At 46.3% G+C, this 21,665-nt stretch overlaps 1 protein-coding gene across 4 annotated transcripts in view; it reads left to right on the forward strand.

Moving 5' to 3' along the window:
- MIA2 (MIA SH3 domain ER export factor 2) overlaps positions 1-19,132 on the forward strand; it is a 56,822-nt gene extending 37,690 nt beyond the window's left edge. For 2 of the 4 annotated variants that reach the window (XM_077268787.1, XM_077268803.1), the window contains 10 exons: positions 6,470-6,505; positions 6,616-6,683; positions 10,026-10,105; positions 14,462-14,491; positions 14,774-14,896; positions 14,993-15,151; positions 15,271-15,408; positions 15,494-15,561; positions 15,635-15,842; positions 18,773-19,132. In XM_077268787.1, coding sequence (XP_077124902.1) covers positions 6,470-6,505; positions 6,616-6,683; positions 10,026-10,105; positions 14,462-14,491; positions 14,774-14,896; positions 14,993-15,151; positions 15,271-15,408; positions 15,494-15,561; positions 15,635-15,842; positions 18,773-18,954 — 1,092 coding nt within the window. In that variant the 3' untranslated portion in view covers positions 18,955-19,132. The remainder of the gene's footprint in view (positions 1-6,469; positions 6,506-6,615; positions 6,684-10,025; positions 10,106-14,461; positions 14,492-14,773; positions 14,897-14,992; positions 15,152-15,270; positions 15,409-15,493; positions 15,562-15,634; positions 15,843-18,772) is intronic. The other 2 variants (XM_077268795.1, XM_077268812.1) reach the window with 1 other exon arrangement.
- Positions 19,133-21,665: the final 2,533 nt, after the last annotated feature.

The raw sequence follows: 21,665 nt of genomic DNA on the forward strand, positions 1-21,665 counted from the left end.
TTTTTCATATAACTGTACTTGTGACTAACCCGATCAAACACTTTTGCCTGGTCCAGTGACAGCATGAACCCCTTCCAGTGACCACTCCTACCCTGCTCCACTGCCTCTAGGACACAGAGCACAGCACTAAATGTGCTGCGGCCTGGAATAGAGCAATGCTGGGCCTCTGAAAGGAGTCTGGGTGCAAATTTCAACAGCCAATTAAACGGCACCTCTGCCAGAACCTTCCTGTCTACATTGAGAAACACTATAGGATGCCAATTCTCAATGCAAGATGAGTCCTTGCCCTTTGACAAGATGATCGGAGCAAACCACCTCATTGACTTTGGAAGAGTGCCCAAGGAAAGACACTGATTGAATAAATCAGTCAAGAGGGGAAACAAAGAGACCTTAAAGGTCTTGTAGAATTCAGATGTTAAGCCATCTGGACCGGGCAATTTTGGGGGGGGGCAAGCCCTTCAATAGCCAACGTAACTTCCTCTTCCCTGATCATCTCTGTCAATAAGTCAAGAGAGAGGTCTACCCCTGTTATGGGGATGACTTCAGCCAGGAAAGTCGACCTCTCATCCCAATCAAGATCCCTCTTCCCCAAGAGGTGCGAGTAGAAGGATCTGACAACCTCCAGGGTCCCTGATCTGGATCGCCTCAGGGACCCGGCAATGTCGACCAGTCCTGTAACTACTCACTAATATCTTGCAGTTTCTGTAAGGTTCGGGCGAGCGGTACTTCCCGTAACCCTCTCAAAAACCAAAGATGCGTGTCTATCATACTGACCCCTCATAATCCAAGATTTCACTCTGGAGATCTCCTCGCGGCTACCTCCAGGTGAGACAAGATGTTCGAGTTTCCTCCTCAGACCTTGATACAGGCGGTACCTGCTCAGACTCCTGAGGCTCGGGAGCTGGCAGAAGATTCTTTGGCATCTCCCCCACCTCTCCATATCGGCCATGCCACGTCATGATGTCATAACAAGAAAGTGACTTGTTACAAGTCATCACGGTCACTTTCTTGATTTGGGTTTTGGCGAGACACTGCCTGAAAGGCAAAGTCTTGCCAGCCGAGCTCATTGTTTTCAAACTCATAATACGACCAGAAGAGCTTAAACCCCTCTGGCTTAACAAAGCTGACACAAACTCCGGTGTGGAATAGGGATGTGTTGTGAATTAGACTTTTTGGCTCCCTCTTGTGGTTACTAGTGATATGACTCTGGGATTTTCTTCCCTCAGTTTGCACCCAGCTGGGTCGTTAGTTCAGGGGTGTTGCTATATAAACCTCCTGGATCCTTAGTCCAGTGCCTGGCATCGTTGTAATCAGACACATTCTGTTTGCTCCTATCTGCTGGTCCTGGTTCGTGCAAAATTAAGCTAAGTCCTGCTTCTTTGTTTTTTGGGTTATTTGCTTGCTCTCATTTTTGTCCAGCTTGTACTAAATGTGATTCCTGACCTTGCTGGAAGCTCTAGGGGGCTGGTGTTCTCCCCCCGGGCCGTTAGACGGTTCGGGGGTTCTTGAATTTCCAGTGTGGATATTTTTGATAGGGTTTTTGCTGACCATATAAGTTATCTTTCTATATTCTGCTATTAGCTAGTGGGCCTCTCTTTGCTAAATACCTAGCTCATTCTTATGTTTGTCTTTTCCTCTTACCTCACCGTTATTATTTGTTGGGGGCTTGTATCCAACTTTTGGGGTCTATTCTCTGGAGGCAAGAAAGGTCTTTCTTTTCCCTTCTAGGGTTAGTTAGTTCTCCGGCTGGCGCGAGACGTCTAGAATCAACGTAGGCACGTTCCCCGGCTGCTGGTATTTGTGGTGCTAGGATTAGATATATGGTCAGCCCAGTTACCACTGCCCTATGAGCTGGTTTTCTGTGTTTGCAGACTTAGCAATTATTCCTGAGACCCTCTGCCATTGGGGTCATAACAGGGATGTATCAACGCAAGATGTCAATCACTTTGAAGCCCATCTTCAGCAGGAGCTCCACAACCTTAGACCTTGGAGGATATGGATCACTACCCTTACAGCGAAAAAGGACCACATACTACCCCTCCACCGAAGACGGACCACATTCCTACGCACAGTACCTGGCCCGGCTGTTGGGAGGGACCACACTGCATCCCCCTCTTTTTGCACTCGGAAGGCCCCGAGGTAATGCCTCTATCCAGAAGGATAGATCAACCTCTCGACTCTCTACCATTAGTGATCTCTCCCCCTTCTTTAGAGCGTCCAGGAGACGCCGCTGCAGTATGCCGTCCCCAAAGTCCGGAGACGAGGACGACGCCCTTTTTACTTCCCTGGAGGTGACAGCGGCATAACTACTAATGGTTGCTGCCTCCACTGGGGGGGCAACCGGACCCTTGAACACATCAACATCAACAGTATTACTATTACCCACCTCCATAAACCTCTCACCCTCCTCCAAGCCAGCAACCACACCACTAGAGAGAGAATTTTCCTCATTCATACCCCCCCACCACATTCACTCCTGCTGGATCAGTGAAAACGGGGTGACATTTTGACCTCCGAATCATCAGGCACAAGGGGCTCAGTCTCCTCCAGAGAACTGGAGGCGACCTCTCCCTGGTCTTATGTGTGCCCCCCCCCGCATCATCAGTTGGTAATTTCTGCTGTTTCACAGTTGACACCAGACGCCGCTAATCTTTTGCTGCAGTGAGGTGCCGCTGATCCTTTATATCATTATCTTGTTGACAAGCGGAGCCAAAACAGAATAGGACTTTGGGAGGACCGGAACACGAAGCCCCAGCAGCCTCCTCACACTGCCGCCGCTTCTCAATTAAGTGATCAGTGGCAACAGCATTCAGGGGTGCTGAGGCTACCGGAGCTGCTCCTGACACTGGGCCGCTTGCTGCTTCCACTGAGAAGCACATCACAGTATCATGGCATGACCGTTCACCCACCCTCACTGTCCAGCCTTTCGGCTGATGCACCTTCTGCTGTGTCCCCACTACTACAAGCAGAGACTGAGCTCTGCGCCTCACTTTCATGCTCTGTATTCTCACCACACCTTTGCACCGGATCCACAACAGAACTCGGGCTGGGCTGGGCAACGGGGCTTATACAGAGAGCTGACCCTGCAGTTGACTCGGGGTACAGGGAAGGGGGCATACATATAGCTTACAGCTTCCTGCAGCTTTGGCTAGGTGGTCTTCTTTTTTTTTTTTCTTCAGGCCACCAGGTGCCTCCTCTGGTAAATCATCACCAAGATGGAAGTTCTGAAGGCAGACTAGGAATTCCAGTAGCTTAATCTCCACAATTAGCGCCCCTCCCTGGCCACTGTTACCACTGTCCTCCCCAGAGCCAGCAGAACTGCGACCATATGCCAATGTTGCCTGTCCTGCAGGGAACTCTCTGAATGTGGCCTGCGGGTGACTTTGCAGGCCGCCAGGTGGGGCTTTCTGCTGGTTATCATCCTCCTCTTCATCAGCAATCCACCTGGCTCTCGGGCTGCAGCACCATCTACCTTTGCTCTATGTTATCAGCCATTTCTCTAAATCTGTCCTCATTCACTAGTATTTCCTTGAAGGGACCACTCTTCTCTCTTATGAAGGCTTTCCTTACCTCTAGCTCATTTATTTCATGTTTCAGTCTCTTTGCCTCCGCCTGGAGTTGGGTCTTCATTGGCTTGAAGGCACCTGCAGCTTTGGAGCTTGTGCAGAGCAGCTCCTCCCAGAGCCGCCTCTGGGTCTTGCTTGCAAATTCATACTCACGGAGATGGCTCATGACCTGGGAGCCATAGGTGGACACAGACTTCCGGAGTCTCTGCAGTCCCCAACCTTCCTCAGTGAGGTCAGCCTCGCCTCCGTGAGCACTCGGCTTTCCTCCGGAAGGACCGCCATCATGCACGCTAGCAGGCTTCTCCTCCATGTTGGAAGCCTTGCGGCTTCTCTGGGTCTCTGGTTACCCTGGGGGAGTAGGAGCCACATTGCTGCGACTCCTGGTGGAGCGTCTCACCCCGAGTCCTCTGATGTGCAGGCCGGTTGCTGGGTTCTTCTGCCCCCTGCCGGCCTGGTCCAGGAAAAAGAAGCCTGGGACTTGGCACTATTGCTCATCCCAGGAAACTCACTCCCTCCCTGGGTAGGAGAGAGAGCAGGTCCCCAGGAGGAGAGGTGGTGGTTTCTCAGGAGCTCGGGGGGGGGGGGCACACAGCAGGATCAGTGGCGACCACACTCACAATTACCACAGCGAGCAACAGCTGAACCGAGCTGCACTCACTATTCTGCTGGTGCAGTCACTGTGTACATACATTACATTACTGATTCTATACTGATCCTGAGTTACCTCCTGCATTATACCCCAGAGCTGCACTCACTGTTCAGCTAGTGTAGTCACTATGTACATACATTACATTACTTACCCTGTACTGATCCTGAGTTACAGTGCCTGAAAGTAGTATTCAACCCCCTGCAGATTTAGCAGGTTTAATAAGATGCAAATAAGTTAGAGCCTTCAAACTTCAAACAAGAGCAGGATTTATTAACAGATGCATAAATCTTACAAACCAAAAAGTTTTGTTGCTCAGTTAAATTTTTATAAATTTTAAACATAAAAGTGTGGGTCAATTATTATTCAACCCCTAGGTTTAATATTTTGTGGAATAACCTTTGTTTGCAATTACAGCTAATAATCGTCTTTTATAAGACCTGATCAGGCCGGCACAGGTCTCTGGAGTTATCTTGGCCCACTCCTCCATGCAGATCTTCTCCAAGTTAACTAGGTTCTTTGGGTGTCTCATGTGGACTTTAATCTTGAGCTCCTTCCACAAGTTTTCAATTGGGTTAAGGTCAGGAGACTGACTAGGCCACTGCAACACCTTGATTTTTTGCCTCTTGAACCAGGCCTTGGTTTTCTTGGCTGTGTGCTTTGGGTCGTTTTCTTGTTGGAAGATGAAATGACGACCCATCTTAAGATCCTTGATGGAGGAGCGGAGGTTCTTGGCCAAAATCTCCAGGTAGGCCGTGCTATCCATCTTCCCATGGATGCGGGCCAGATGGCCAGGCCCCTTGGCTGAGAAACAGCCCCACAGCATGATGCTGCCACCACCATGCTTGACTGTAGGGATGGTATTCTTGGGGTCGTATGCAGTGCCATCCAGTCTCCAAACGTCACGTGTGTGGTTGGCACCAAAGATCTCGATCTTGGTCTCATCAGACCAGAGAACCTTGAACCAGTCAGTCTCAGAGTCCTCCAAGTGATCATGAGCAAACTGTAGACGAGCCTTGACATGACGCTTTGAAAGTAAAGGTACCTTACGGGCTCGTCTGGAATGGAGACCATTGCGGTGGAGTACGTTACTTATGGTATTGACTGAAACCAATGTCCCCACTGCCATGAGATCTTCCCGGAGCTCCTTCCTTGTTGTCCTTGGGTTAGCCTTGACTCTTCGGACAAGCCTGGCCTCGGCACGGGAGGAAACTTTCAAAGGCTGTCCAGGCCGTGGAAGGCTAACAGTAGTTCCATAAGCCTTCCACTTCCGGATGATGCTCCCAACAGTGGAGACAGGTAGGCCCAACTCCTTGGAAAGAGTTTTGTACCCCTTGCCAGCCTTGTGACCCTCCACGATCTTGTCTCTGATGGCCTTGGAATGCTCCTTTGTCTTTCCCATGTTGACCATGTTTGAGTGCTGTTCACAAGTTTGTGGAGGGTCTTAAATAGTCAGAAAAGGCTGGAAAAAAAGATAATTAATCCCAACATGTGAAGCTCATTGTTCTTTGCCCCTGAACTACTTCTTAATACTTTAGGGGAACCAAACAGAATTCTGGTGGGTTGAGGGGTTGAATAATAAATGACCCTCTGAAAAGACTTTTCACAATTTAAAAAAAAAATAAACAAAGAAATAACATTCTTTTTTGCTGCAGTGCATTTCACACTTCCAGGCTGATCTACAGTCCAAATGTCACAATGCCAAGTTAATTCCAAATGTGTAAACCTGCTTAATCTGCAGGGGGTTGAATACTACTTGTAGGCACTGTACATTCCTGTATTATACCCCAGCGCTGCACTCACTATTCTGCTGGTGCAGTCACTGTGTACATACATTAAATTACTGATCCTGAGTTAGATCCTGTATTATACTCCAGAGCTGCACTCACTATTCTGCTGGTGCAGTCACTGTGTACATACACTACATTACTGATCCTGTATTATACCCCAGAGCTGCACTCACTATTCTGCTGGTCCAGTCACTGTGTACATACATTATATTACTGATCCTGTACTGATACTGGGTTACATCCTGTATTATACTCCAGAGCTGCACTCACTATTCTGCTGGTGCAGTCACTGTGTACATACAGTACATTACTGATCCTGAGTTACATCCTGTATTGTGCATCGTGTGTTGTGTGTCAGAACACAATCAGTAGAAGTGTGAATGCAGTTCTAAAGTATTATACAAGTCAGCGCGGGTCTCTGGTAATTTTTGGGGGATAAATTGTTACAGTTTCTCCCTTTTTTCTAGGTTACGTCGTATGAGAAGAAATCTCATGATAACTGGGTGAGTGGTGGCTTCCTGTCTATCTCCGGCTGCTTTGTGTAGTAAGCCCCTAATTCTCTGGATGAGAGTTGAAAGCTTCGTATATAAGGTTTCCGTTTCTTCTCCCGTAGCTGACTGCGAGGGCGGCAGAAAGATTTCTGAGTGACGTCAAAAAAGAGACTGCGCACTTGAGACAGAAGTGAGTGCAGTGCGGGGATTTGTGCTCTGCAGACGATGGATCATTCATTTAGATATTTCTTGTTTCCAAATTCTTCATGGTGTCTATTCAAATCCAAAGCTGCTTCCAGAATTCTGCTGGTCGTCCCAGGAAATAGGCGGTGTCACGGATCCCTACTCTGTGGTGTAACTAATTAGTCACGTGCCCGCTCTCAGCACGTTACTTCGGTTGTGCCTGCAAGGGTTAATCTATCTCCCCACTCTCACTCCAGCATTCAACCTCTGTCCTGTGCTGTAATGGGAGCATAAATCACACACCAACCCAGGCAACATACCCGCTCATACACGCTGCCACCACTCATCGAACACACGGGCGTTGAGTCCCGGAAATATTAATACTAATAATGTCTACCACTCATAAGGCTCACACACCTTAGGCTATGGATTCTCTTAGAACATTCAAGGTTCAACATGTTAAAGTTTTATACTTTATTACAAAAGGGTTTAGTGCTTACAGAAAGAAAAAGTTATAAAAATGATAAAAAGAAGACATACAACTTATACAAAACAGTATAAAATAACAGGAGAAAAACTTACAGAAATCATCTAACTTGTAGTCTGCTTTCTGCTCTCTGAGGGTAGGATGAATGTAGATTGGATCACACCAGTTCGGCTGCCCCCATTATGTGAACACATTTTTTAGGTATCAGGTCTACTTTATAGTTTTGGTCTGGAGGTCAAGTCTCTAGACCAGCCCCTTAGGTTAATATCATAATTGCTTGTTTTTTGATTGGACCACGGCCGTGCCCCCCCCCCCCCCCCAATGAATATATTATTTTCTCTTCAGGTCCTTTGTGTAAAAGTTCTTACAGAGATACTATCAGGCCGTAATTAACATCTCTCTTCCAAGAGCTAGGAGGTGTCAAATGTTACCTTTCTTCCAGCAGGACTCCCTGGTGAGATTGGAGACAGAAGTCCACTTGTCTCAGGAAAATACATATTAACACCTGGGTGCCACCTGCAGCTTTCAAGACAAATGTTACATTATTGACAGTGACCAATAAATCTATGCATAGACCACTGCACACACACATTATATATACACTCACCGGCCACTTTATTAGGTACACCATGCTAGTAATGGGTTGGACCCCTTTTGCCTTCAGAACTGCCTCAATTCTTCGTGGCATAGATTCAACAAGGTGCTGGAAGCATTCCTCAGAGATTTTGGTCCATATTGACATGATGGCATCACACAGTTGCCGCAGATTTGTCGGCTGCACATCCCAAAGATGCTCCATACAAGGCAGGATGGATCCATGCTTTCATGTTGTTTACGCCAAATTCTGACCCTACCATCCGAATGTCGCAGCAGAAATCGAGACTCATCAGACCAAGCAACGTTTTTCCAATCTTCTACTGTCCAATTTCGATGAGCTTGTACAAATTGTAGCCTCAGTTTCCTGCTCTTAGCTGAAAGGAGTGGTACCCGGTGTGGTCTTCTGCTGCTGTAGCCCATCTGCCTCAAAGTTCGACGCACTGTGCGTTCAGAGATGCTCTTAGGCCTACCTTGGTTGTAACGGGTGGCGATTTGAGTCACTGTTGCCTTTCTATCAGCTCGAACCAGTCTGCCCATTCTCCTCTGACCTCTGGCATCAACAAGGCATTTCCGCCCACAGAACTGCCACTCACTGGATTTTTTTTCTTTTTCGGGCCATTCTCTGTAAACCCTAGAGATGGTTGTGCGTGAAAATCCCAGTAGATCAGCAGTTTCTGAAATACTCAGACCAGCCCTTCTGGCACCAACAACCATGCCACGTTCAAAGGCACTCAAATCACCTTTCTTCCCCATACTGATGCTCGGTTTGAACTGCAGGAGATTGTCTTGACCATGTCTACATGCCTAAATGCACTGAGTTGCCGCCATGTGATTGGCTGATTAGAAATTAAGTGTTAACAAGAAGTTGGACAGGTGTACCTAATAAAGTGGCCAGTGAGTGTACATATATATATATATATACATATATATGTATACTCTGTGTGTGTGTGTGTGTGTGTATATATATATATATATATATATATATATATATATATATATATATATATATATATATATATATATATATATATATATATATATATATATATATATATATATATATACACTCACTGGCCACTTTATTAGGTACACCTGTCCAACTTCTTGTTAACACTTAATTTCTAATCAGCCAATCACATGGCGGCAACTCAGTGCATTTAGGCATGTAGACATGGTCAAGACAATCTCCTGCAGTTCAAACCGAGCATCAGTATGGGGAAGAAAGGTGATTTGAGTGCCTTTGAACGTGGCATGGTTGTTGGTGCCAGAAGGGCTGGTCTGAGTATTTCAGAAACTGCTGATCTACTGGGATTTTCACGCACAACCATCTCTAGGGTTTACAGAGAATGGCCCGAAAAAGAAAAAAAATCCAGTGAGCGGCAGTTCTGTGGGCGGAAATGCCTTGTTGATGCCAGAGGTCAGAGGAGAATGGGCAGACTGGTTCGAGCTGATAGAAAGGCAACAGTGACTCAAATCGCCACCCGTTACAACCAAGGTAGGCCTAAGAGCATCTCTGAACGCACAGTGCGTCGAACTTTGAGGCAGATGGGCTACAGCAGCAGAAGACCACACCGGGTACCACTCCTTTCAGCTAAGAACAGGAAACTGAGGCTACAATTTGCACAAGCTCATCGAAATTGGACAGTAGAAGATTGGAAAAACGTTGCTTGGTCTGATGAGTCTCGATTTCTGCTGCGACATTCGGATGGTAGGGTCAGAATTTGGCGTAAACAACATGAAAGCATGGATCCATCCTGCCTTGTATGGAGCATCTTTGGGATGTGCAGCCGACAAATCTGCGGCAACTGTGTGATGCCATCATGTCAATATGGACCAAAATCTCTGAGGAATGCTTCCAGCACCTTGTTGAATCTATGCCACGAAGAATTGAGGCAGTTCTGAAGGCAAAAGGGGTCCAACCCGTTACTAGCATGGTGTACCTAATAAAGTGGCCGGTGAGTGTATATATATGTATATATATGTGTATATAATATGTATATATACATATATGTATATATATATATATATGTGTGTATGTATGTGTGTATATATATATATATATATATATATATATATATATATATATATATATATATATATATATATATATACGCATATTTCACCACAGGCGGCTGTTTCCCTTCACCGCACTGTCCAGCAGATTTACAGCCCCAATGCCGGAGGTCACGGAACGGATCAGCAGAATTGTGAATAGAGCTGTGGAGATGACCAGAGAGTGAAATGATTCTATTGTTTCATCAATAGGTTAACAGAGGCCGAATATAAACTGGAACTTTTGGAAAAAGATCCCTTCGCCCTGGATGTGATGCAAGCAATTGGTAGAGGTAATCGCACTGCTATATTCTCTCAAGTTTGGACACTTAGTGCCGTATTGTGTGGTGTAGGATGGGCGCGATATGGCAGTATTATTTGCATTGTGCTGTATGGTAGTATTTACACTATATGGCAATATTATTTACGTTGTGTTGTGTGGTAATATTTACACTATATGGCAGCTTTATCTACATTGTGTTGTATGGTAGTATTTACACTGTATGGCAGTATTATTTATATTGTGTTGTATGTTGGTCTTTACACTGGCAATATTATTTACATTGTGATGTATTGCAGAATTATGTACTTTGTGTTGTGTGGCAGTATTATTTATTTTGTGTTGCATGTTAGTATGTACAATTTATGGCAGTATTATTTACATTGTGTTTGACAGTATGTGCATTGTGTTGTATGGCAGTATTTACTTTGTGTTGTTAGTATATACACTGTATGGCAGTATTATTTACATTGGATTATGTGGTAATATTTACACTATATGGCAGTATTATATACATTTATTGTATGGTAGCACTCACACTATGGCAGTATTATTTACCGTGTTTTTCGGACTATAAGACGCATCGGACCATAAGATGCACCTAGATTTTAGAGGAGGAAATTAGGGGAAAAAAACTGAAGCAAAAATGATGTCAATTCTGTACTTAAGATCACCTATACTGGTAAATATGGTCCCCTCATCCCTATCCTGGTATGCATAGCCATCATCCCCATCCTGGTATGCATGGCCCCATCCTTATTCTGGTATGATTGGCCCCATCCCAGTCCTGGTATGCATGATCCCATTCTTATTCTGATATGATTGATTGGCCCTATCCCGTTCCAGGTATGATTGATTGGCCCCATCCAGTTCCTGGTATGTTTGATTGGCCCCATCCAGTTTCTGATATGATTGATTGGCCCCATCCAGTTCCTGGTATCTTTGATTGGCCCCAACCAGTTCCTGGTATGATTGATTGGCCCCATCCAGTTCCTGGTATGATTGGCTGGCCCCATCCAGTTCCTGGTATGATTGATTGGCCCCATCCAGTTCCTGGTATGTTTGATTGGCCCCATCCAGTTTCTGATATGATTGATTGGCCCCATCCAGTTCCTGGTATGATTGATTGGCCCCATCCAGTTCCTGGTATGATTGATTGGCCCCATCCAGTTCCTGGTATGATTGATTGGCCCCATCCCCTTGCTGGTATGATTGGCCCCATCCCAGTCCTGGTATCCATGGCCCCATCAGAAAAGATTAAAAAAACAAACCTTTACTCTTACCTTCCTTCGCTTCCTCGCAGTCTCAGCGTTCTGTTCCAGTGCCAGCAGCTGCTTAATGCTTGTAAGCATCGCATGGCAGTGACATCATGTGCTGCTCACAAGCAGAGCACAGCTGCCGGAATACTCACCGGGTGTTCATCAGAGATCGCGGTGAGTATTCACTCCATTTCAGTAGCGCGCAGTGTCAGCCGCCTGCTTCCTGCTGCTGCCGACGGTCACGTATATAGATACTTAAGAGAAATGAATATTCTGCAAGGGAGCGGAGGAAGGTAAGAGTAATGTTTTTTTTTAAATCTTTTCTGATGGGGCCATTGATACCAGGACTGGGATGGGGCCAATCATACCAGCAAGGGGATGGGGCCAATCAATCATACCAGGATGGCAGGAAGAAATGAATATTCATTGCCCTCCACGCCCATGGGCATGGAATGCAGTGCATATTCATTTCTCTTTAACAGCGGGCACAGGCGTTAGCCGTAGCCACCGTCTCCTGCCTCTGTGACCCGCTGCTCCTCCGATACCGCTCCCCCTACCTCCCCAACACAGCCAGCGCCAATATTTCCAGACTATAAGACACACCTCCAATTTTGTGTCTCCCATGAAAACTCATGCTTTTATTAATCAAATGAGTTGCCAAATGAATTGAAAATCTAGTCTAGACATTGACAAGGTTCGAAAACAAGATTTTTATTTGAAATATTAATTTTCTCCTTCAAACTTTGCTTTAGTCAAAGAATGCTCCCTTTACAGCATTGCAGACCTTCGGCATTCTAGCAATTAATTTGCTGAAGTAATCTGGAGAAATTTCACCCCATGCTTCCAGAAGCCCCTCCCACAAGTTGGTTTGGCTTGATGGGCACTTTTTGTGTACCATACGGTCAAGCTGCTCCCACAACAGCTCAATGGGGTTGAGATCTGGTGACTGCGCTTGCCACTCCATTACAGATAGATACCAGCTGCCTGCTTCTTCCCTAAATAGTTCTTGCATAATTTGGAGGTGTGCTTTGGGTCATTGTCCTGTTGTAGGATGAAATTGGCTCCAATCAAGCGCTGTCCACAGGGTATGGCATGGCGTTGCAAAATGGTGATAGTGATAGCCTTCCTTATTCAAAATCCCTTTTACCTTGCAAAAATCTCCCACTTTACCAGCACCAAAGCAACCCCAGACCATCACATTACCTCCACCATGCTTGGCAGATGGCGTCAGGCACTCTTCCAGCATCTTTACAGTTCTGCATCTCACAAATGTTCTTCTATGTGATCCAAACACCTCAAACTTGGATTCGTCTGTCCATAACACTTTTTTCCAATCTTCCTCCGACCATTGTCTGTGTTCTTTTGCCCATATTAATCTTTTCCTTTTATTAGCCAGTCTCAGATATGGCTTTTTCTTTGCCACTCTGCCCTGAAGGCCAGCATCCCGGATTTGCCTCTTCACTGTAGATGTTGACACTGGCATTTTGAGAGTTTAATGGAACCAACAAATGTAATGCTCCAAATTCTCAACTAGCTCAAAGGAAGGTCAGGTTTATAGGTTCTCTAATCAGCCAAACTGTTTTCAGCTGTGCTAACATAGTTGCACAAGGGTTTTCAAGGGTATTCTAACCATCCATTAGCCTTCTTACACAGTTAGCAAACACAAAGTAGCATAAGAACACTGGAGTGATGGTTGTTGGAAATGGGCCTTTATACACCTATGAAGATATTGCATTACAAACCAGATGTTTGCAGCTAGAATAGACATTTTCCACAATAACAATGTATAGGGTGTATTTCTGAATCATTTAATGTTTGCTTCATTGGAAAAAACTGCATGTCTTTAAAAAAATAAAGAAATTTCTAAGTGACCCTAAACTTTTGAACGGTAGTGTATATTGTGTTGTGTGGTAGCATTTACACTGTATGGCAGTATTTACATTGTTTTATATGGTAGTATTTACACAGTATGGCAGTATTTACACTTTATGGCAGTATTATTTACATTTCATTGTGTGGTAGTATTTACACTGTATGGCAGTATTTTTTACATTGTGTTGTATAGCAGTATTTACACTGTATAGCAGTATTATTTATATTGTGTTGTGTGGTAGTATTTACACTGCATGGCAGTATTTATAATGTGTTGTATGGTAGCATTTACACTGTATGCCAGTATTATTTATATTGTGTTGTGTGGTAGTATTTACACTGTATGGGTATGGCAGCATTTACATTGTATATCAGTTTTTATATTGTGTTTTATAGTAGTATTTGCACTGTATGTCAGTATTATTTATATTGTGTTGTATGGTAGTATTTACACTGTATGGGTATGGCAGTATTATTTACACTGTATGGCAGCATTATTTATATTGCGTTGTATGGTAGTATTTACACTGTATGGCAGTATTATTTACACTGTATGGCAGTATTATTTACTTTTCAATGTATAGTGTTAATTATATAAAACCATTCTTCTCTTCTCTGCCCTCCGTGTACCCGTCCTGCTGTCGCCGGTCCTTGGTGACGTCATAGGGCAGTGTACAGCCCCGTACACAGAGATAACACATTGTATTAGTCATCTCTAACATTTAGCTTTAAAGATGCTCAAAAAACTAGGCCAATTTTTTTCCTTTTCCCTCGCACAGCGGTGCTCTGGGGACTGCAGCAAAACCCTCCTAAAGGGGATGGGGCTGCAATAAAGAAGTAATCCATCACTGTTCAAGGAAAAACTTAGAAGGGGGCTTGGCAGGAAATAAACTTTGGGACCCCCTTAATTCTCAGGATAGGCAGGGTCTTAAAGCTTAGACTCACAGATCAAAAAGTGTTTCTTATGCTATGCACCTTCCAAACGCATGTGATTATTGGTATCAGTGCAGTAGCAGTCCGACATCCTCACCGATCAGCTGGTGCCAGTGGCCGCTGGAATTCCAGTGTTGAGAACCAGGACACAATAGCGCTGTACACTGTGTAGTGGCCATTCTTGGTACTGCAGGTCAGATCACATTCACTTGAATAGCAGTTGAGCTGCAGTACTGAATACGGCCACTACACAGACATGTTACTCTGCTGTAATCTCTGGTTTATGTTTTTTTCTCTCCCCGTAGCCTATGCAGATGTGTATATTAACCTTCCAGGTACTTCCCCTTGTCGTCCCCATCTTGTTGCATGCTGTAATTTGTGACATCCCATTTAGTAATCTCACGTGTCTGCATCACATCTCATCCTAGCGATACAGAAAATTGGCAAAAAGTATGTGCACCCCTCCCACCGGTGTCGCTGGTACAGAGATAGAGATTGATCTACCTGATGGTGGCAGAAAGAGTCCCATTTATAAAGTAGAGGGGGCACATACTTTTTGGGGACACATTCTGTTGACTGCTGTGGACACTCACCTGCTTTGTCTTTGCTATTCACAGAGAACTCGCCTTTCGGATTGTCTCCGATCAGTCGCCATCATGAAGGTCGAGCTTTCCTCTCACCTCCCACCCTTTTGGAAGGTCCACTGAGGCTGTCCCCAATGCCCCCCGCAGCAGACAGAGGTATGGTGGGAGCCCCCCATAGACTCACCCCTGGTCCTGCTGGAGCACAAACTTCATAGAATAAAGGCTCTGATGACTTTTACTCTCTGATGGCAGGTGTGAGACCACCAGGATATTACCCAGGATACACCGGGCCAAAAGAACGAGGCGACGTAAACTCTGACAGAAGAGCGGACCACCAGCGGACCTTGTCAGACGCTGGCTCCTTGTCACCCCCCTGGGACAGGGAGCAAAGGAACAATGTCCCTCCACCAGGTAACAAACACCTCTGAAAACTGCCTCTAGGGGTTAAAGTGCAGTATCCCTTTAAGAGTGCAGCTCTGCAGTTCTGCATTGTGATCACAGATGGGATCGTTTACATTGTATCTCCCCAGGTTTGCCTTACCCTGAGCCACCTTTCCCACCCAGACGAGCAGAGCGATTTTATCATTACCCACCGCCACCATCAGGAAGGTTCTCCGGCCCTGCCGAACTGACCAGGAATCAGGGCAAACCCTTCGTGGACCCACAAGGTAAAGAGCAGTGCAGGTCTGTGGAGGCCGGGTCATAATCCCGGAGGGTCCTCTTATCGAGCCGATCTATGTGTTAAATCCACAGACGGCCGATCTTCTCCGGAGTATAAGGCGCGGATAAACGCGAGCCGGAACGGAGAGGAAGAGGCTAATGTAAGGACTAAGATTTCTGCTATTGCTCCCTGTGATCAACCATTGCGGTCCCTTTAACACTTCTCTTCTGCAGAACATGTCTGCTGCGTCCAGTCAGGATAATGACGTAATGGACGGCCAAGTCGGAGAGTTCCCCATGCACCCGCCGCCACCCATGAGGGTCCCCTTGCTACCCAGAGACCCCAGAGCACCTTATTTCCGAAGACCCTTTATGCCCCCTCCTCCAATGGACATGTATGGACCCCCGAGCTATCCAGGCATGCCACCGCCCCACATCCCAAGTGAGTTATGTCTGCCCTGATGGGACTGTTGCTGAAGAGTGTCCAGCTCCTGTGCAGAGCTATGTGTCGCCATGGTTACAGACTACAAACCCTCTGAAGTCTGATCCTGCACTTAATCCGGGCACATAATCTGCATAAGAGCTGCATACGCAAAACGGCAGGAACATTTCCATTAAAACTATTTACTGATAGAAAATATGCCAAGTTTGGCCCGAAAATGTAATTTACCTCAAAGCTGGGGTGTGCAACACGTAGCTTTTTTTTCCTGGGTGAAAAACTAAGAAAATCGCAACATTTTCAGATTTTTTTTGTACATAACCAGTTTGAATTAAATTGGCAAAAATTCCATGCAAATTTTTTAAAGAGATTTTTTGTCAAAAACTAAAGAGCAAAGAAAAAATGTCACCGTGCGTCTGAGTAATCAGAAATACTTATTTTGCGGTTACAGTTGATTGCAAAAATTTTAATGCACAAAAAAAAATCTGCGTGTGAACAGAGCTCGATGCCTGATTAACAGCTGCAGTCCCATCATATCTGGACCCAGATTGATATATTGTAATAAAACAATCAGGGTTGGAGAAACTGTAGCAAACCCTCCTCTGCGAGCAGGACTGCGATGGGTTGAGTTTGTTGTCTGATTAAAAGGTGTTTCCTTCCTGTCAGCGAGCAGGTGTGAGAAGTATCAGGGCCGGTGTTCAGCCTCCGCATTCACTGACAGCGAGCAGGTGTGAGAAGTATCAGGGCCGGTGTTCAGCCTCCGCATTCACTGACAGCGAGCAGGTGTGAGAAGTATCAGGAACGGTGTTCAGCCTCCGCATTCACTGACAGCGAGCAGGTGTGAGAAGTATCAGGGCCGCTGTTCAGCCTCCGCATTCACTGACAGCGAGCAGGTGTGAGAAGTATCAGGGCCGGTGTTCAGCCTCCGCATTCACTGACAGCGAGCAGGTGTGAGAAGTATCAGGAACGGTGTTCAGCCTCCGCATTCACTGACAGCGAGCAGGTGTGAGAAGTATCAGGGCCGGTGTTCAGCCTCCGCATTCACTGACAGCGAGCAGGTGTGAGAAGTATCAGGGCCGGTGTTCAGCCTCCGCATTCACTGACAGCGAGCAGGTGTGAGAAGTATCAGGAACGGTGTTCAGCCTCCGCATTCACTGACAGCGAGCAGGTGTGAGAAGTATCAGGAACGGTGTTCAGCCTCCGCATTCACTGACAGCGAGCAGGTGTGAGAAGTATCAGGGCCGGTGTTCAGCCTCCGCATTCACTGACAGCGAGCAGGTGTGAGAAGTATCAGGAACGGTGTTCAGCCTCCGCATTCACTGACAGCGAGCAGGTGTGAGAAGTATCAGGGCCGGTGTTCAGCCTCCGCATTCACTGACAGCGAGCAGGTGTGAGAAGTATCAGGGCCGGTGTTCAGCCTCCGCATTCACTGACAGCGAGCAGGTGTGAGAAGTATCAGGAACGGTGTTCAGCCTCCGCATTCACTGACAGCGAGCAGGTGTGAGAAGTATCAGGGCCACTGTTCAGCCTCCGCATTCACTGACAGCGAGCAGGTGTGAGAAGTATCAGGGCCGGTGTTCAGCCTCCGCATTCACTGACAGCGAGCAGGTGTGAGAAGTATCAGGGCCGGTGTTCAGCCTCCGCATTCACTGACAGCGAGCAGGTGTGAGAAGTATCAGGAACGGTGTTCAGCCTCCGCATTCACTGACAGCGAGCAGGTGTGAGAAGTATCAGGGCCGGTGTTCAGCCTCCGCATTCACTGACAGCGAGCAGGTGTGAGAAGTATCAGGGCCGCTGTTCAGCCTCCGCATTCACTGACAGCGAGCAGGTGTGAGAAGTATCAGGGCCGCTGTTCAGCCTCTGCATTCACTGACAGCGAGCAGGTGTGAGAAGTATCAGGGCCGCTGTTCAGCCTCCGCATTCACTGACAGCGAGCAGGTGTGAGAAGTATCAGGGCCGCTGTTCAGCCTCCGCATTCACTGACAGCGAGCAGGTGTGAGAAGTATCAGGGCCGCTGTTCAGCCTCCGCATTCACTGACAGCGAGCAGGTGTGAGAAGTATCAGGGCCGCTGTTCAGCCTCTGCATTCACTGACAGCGAGCAGGTGTGAGAAGTATCAGGGCCGCTGTTCAGCCTCCGCATTCACTGACAGCGAGCAGGTGTGAGAAGTATCAGGGCCGCTGTTCAGCCTCCGCATTCACTGACAGCGAGCAGGTGTGAGAAGTATCAGGGCCGGTGTTCAGCCTCTGCATTCACTGACAGCGAGCAGGTGTGAGAAGTATCAGGGCCGGTGTTCAGCCTCCGCATTCACTGACAGCGAGCAGGTGTGAGAAGTATCAGGGCCGCTGTTCAGCCTCCGCATTCACTGACAGCGAGCAGGTGTGAGAAGTATCAGGGCCGCTGTTCAGCCTCTGCATTCACTGACAGCGAGCAGGTGTGAGAAGTATCAGGGCCGCTGTTCAGCCTCCGCATTCACTGACAGCGAGCAGGTGTGAGAAGTATCAGGGCCGCTGTTCAGCCTCCACATTCACTGACAGCGAGCAGGTGTGAGAAGTATCAGGGCCGCTGTTCAGCCTCTGCATTCACTGACAGCGAGCAGGTGTGAGAAGTATCAGGGCCGCTGTTCAGCCTCTGCATTCACTGACAGCGAGCAGGTGTGAGAAGTATCAGGGCCAGTGTTCAGCCTCCGCATTCACTGACAGCGAGCAGGTGTGAGAAGTATCAGGGCCGCTGTTCAGCCTCTGCATTCACTGACAGCGAGCAGGTGTGAGAAGTATCAGGGCCGCTGTTCAGCCTCCGCATTCACTGACAGCGAGCAGGTGTGAGAAGTATCAGGAACGGTGTTCAGCCTCCACATTCACTGTCGGCCGAGCGCTTTGTGAAATGAATATACGTCACTCACATGAATCGATTATTTGTGTTTTCTTCCCGCAGTGAGAAGTCCCGTGCCCCCTCCGCAGCCGCATCTCTACCCCGCTTACCCCATGCACGGCGAGGCGTACCTCCCACCAGTACCTATAAGACCCCCAGCTGGAAACTATCCCACCCTGGACCCTGCTCCTGCTGCTGCCAGCGGCCTTCCGCCTCCAGACAAGTTACCAGAACCGACCACTTGATACATAAGACCCCCCCAATAAAGGACTCCACAGCCGCAATCGAAGGAATATTTATAGTTCAGGATATTTTCGGATATTGATGGAGGGTCTCTCCCCATGGACAGCAGTGGGAGCTCAGCACTTCCCGCTCGCTTTCATTAAAGGGTCGGACCTTAGTCTTAAGAGTCAAACTGAGAGGGAATAAAGTCCAGTTTGTACATAAGATGCTGTAGACACAAATGTTATGCTTCTGACATCTTTATTTATGAATACAGTAAAGGTCCTTTTATCTGGCATTTCCAATAATCCAGGATGGGACAAAACTGCATCTCTGATTAAACTGGGTCTCCTTTTTCGTTCCTGGGCCTTTGTGCATCGGACTGTAACACATGAGGACCTTTTGTCACAGATGAAAAAGGTCAAATTGGGGAGAAAAACGTACATTTTAGCACATATACAAATTCCTCATCAGGTTCCCAGGGGTGGTGGTCTTCAAGGATAAGGGCACTTTCAGGGTTAGGTTTGATTTTTATTTGCAATTACGAAAAATGTTCTTTTGATCTGAAATTGTGTTGCCTTTAAAAATTTATGCCATTCAAATTTTATAGGCTCTTAGTTCTTTTGCACATTGAGGAGTAATCAGAGAATCTGTCAGTGAACTTATTCTGCCTGGGTATTTATGGTAAGATTGGATGAAAGAAGCACAGGAAAAGACATAATTCCTCTTCAGAAAGAGCTCACTGGCATCATCTCAGTTGACTCGTTCTGCAGCCACCAATGTACAGGGAAACAAACAGCCCAAAAGAGCCAAATGTATTAAGTGCAGAATATATAATAAATACATTAAAATAATTGGCTGAGTCTTTCATCAGTAAATCTTGTCCTTTCCTCCCTTTCAATCTTGATTGATGGCTCAAGCATTGCAAGATGTCAGTGATGTAGACTGAAGCTCAGACCGTCATCAAGACCAAGGAGGAGACACAAAGCAAGAAGAGCTAAACATCTAGTAAGACGTCCCCTGCTGGGGAAGTGTCTGCTAAGAAGCCTGATCCAGTGTCTGATCTGCACGAGCCGACATCCACCCAAGATCGGATCGGTGGTTACTCCTCTAAGATGTTTGTAACAACCTTCAACACTTTGTGCCCAACTGTGTAAGAAGGCAAAGGGCGGTCAGCACATTTACATTTTTCTTTTCTACATTGATACTTTGGATTTGTAGGACAAATGCTCCTACGGCTGCAGCGTCTCTGGTCTTGTCTCGCATCCCTGTTTGATCATTGCCCAGCCTGTACAGTAGTGTTCAGAATAAAAGCAGTGTGATCACAAACATGAGTTATCACACAGTCTTATCCTAGCTGTTATTTCCAGCATTGGGAACATTGCACACTGTTTGCCAATTCTAAACATGAAGAAAAATGTGAACATTGTCTGTTCTAATAAACAGTGTCTGCATCTGTCTTTACAAACTCACAATATACACTGTGTGCAGAATTATTAGGCACGTTGTATTTTAGAGGATTATATTTATTATTGATTAGCAACTATGTTCTCAATCAACCCAAAAGACTCATAAATATCAAAGCTTAATATTTTTGGAAGTTGGAGTGGGGTTTTTTAGATTTGGCTATCTTAGGAGGATATCTGTTTGTGCAGGTAACTATTACTGTGCAGAATTATTAGGCAACTTAATAAAAACCAAATATATTCCCATCTCACTTGTTTATTTTCACCAGGTAAACCAATATAACTGCACAACATTTAGAAATAAACATTTCGGACATGCAAAAACAAAACCCCAAAAAATTAGTGACCAATACAACCACCTTTCTTTATGATGACACTCACCAGCCTTCCATCCATACATTCTGTCAGTTGCTTGATGTGTTTACCACCAACATTGCGAGCAGCAGCCACCACAGCCTCCCAGACACTGTTCCGAGAGGTGGACTGTTTTCCCTCCCTGTAGATCTCACATTTTATGAGGGACCACAGGTTCTCTATGGGGTTCAGATCAGGTGAACAAGGGGGCCATGTCATTTGTTCTTCTTTGAGACCTTTACTGGCCAGCCACGCTGTGGAGTAGTTGGAGGCATGTGATGGAGCATTGTCCTGCATGAAAATCATGTTTTTCTTGAACGATACCGACTTCTTCCTGTACCACTGCTTGAAGTTGTCTTCCAGAAACTGGCAGTAGGTCTGGGAGTTGAGCTACACTCCATCCTCAACCCGAAAAGGTCCCACAAGTTCATCTTTGATGATACCAGCCCATACCAGTCCCCCACCTCCACCTTGCTGGTGTCTGAGTCGGAGCGGAGCTCTCTGCCCTTTACTGATCCAGCCTCTGGCCCATCCATCTGGCCCATCAAGAGTTACTCTCATTTCATCAGTCCATAAAACCTTTGAAAAGTCAGTCTTAAGATATTTCTTGGCCCAGTCTTGACGTTTTATGTTATGTTTCTTGTTCAAAGGTGGTCGTTTTTCAGCCTTCCTTACCTTGGCCATGTCCCTGAGTATCGCACACCTTGTGCTTTTTGTTACTCCAGTAACGTTGCAGCTCTGAAATATGACACAACTGGTGGCAAATGGCATCTTGGCAGCTTCACGCTTGATTTTCCTCAATTCATGGGCAGTTATTTTGCGCCTTTTTTGCCCAACACCCTTCTTGCCATGAAACGCTTGATTGTTCGGTGATCACACTTCAAAAGTTTGGCAATTTCAAGACTGCTGCATCC

The sequence above is a fragment of the Ranitomeya variabilis genome, chromosome 1 (genome assembly GCF_051348905.1).
Source record: "Ranitomeya variabilis isolate aRanVar5 chromosome 1, aRanVar5.hap1, whole genome shotgun sequence".
In the NCBI taxonomy this organism is placed as follows: domain Eukaryota; kingdom Metazoa; phylum Chordata; class Amphibia; order Anura; family Dendrobatidae; genus Ranitomeya; species Ranitomeya variabilis.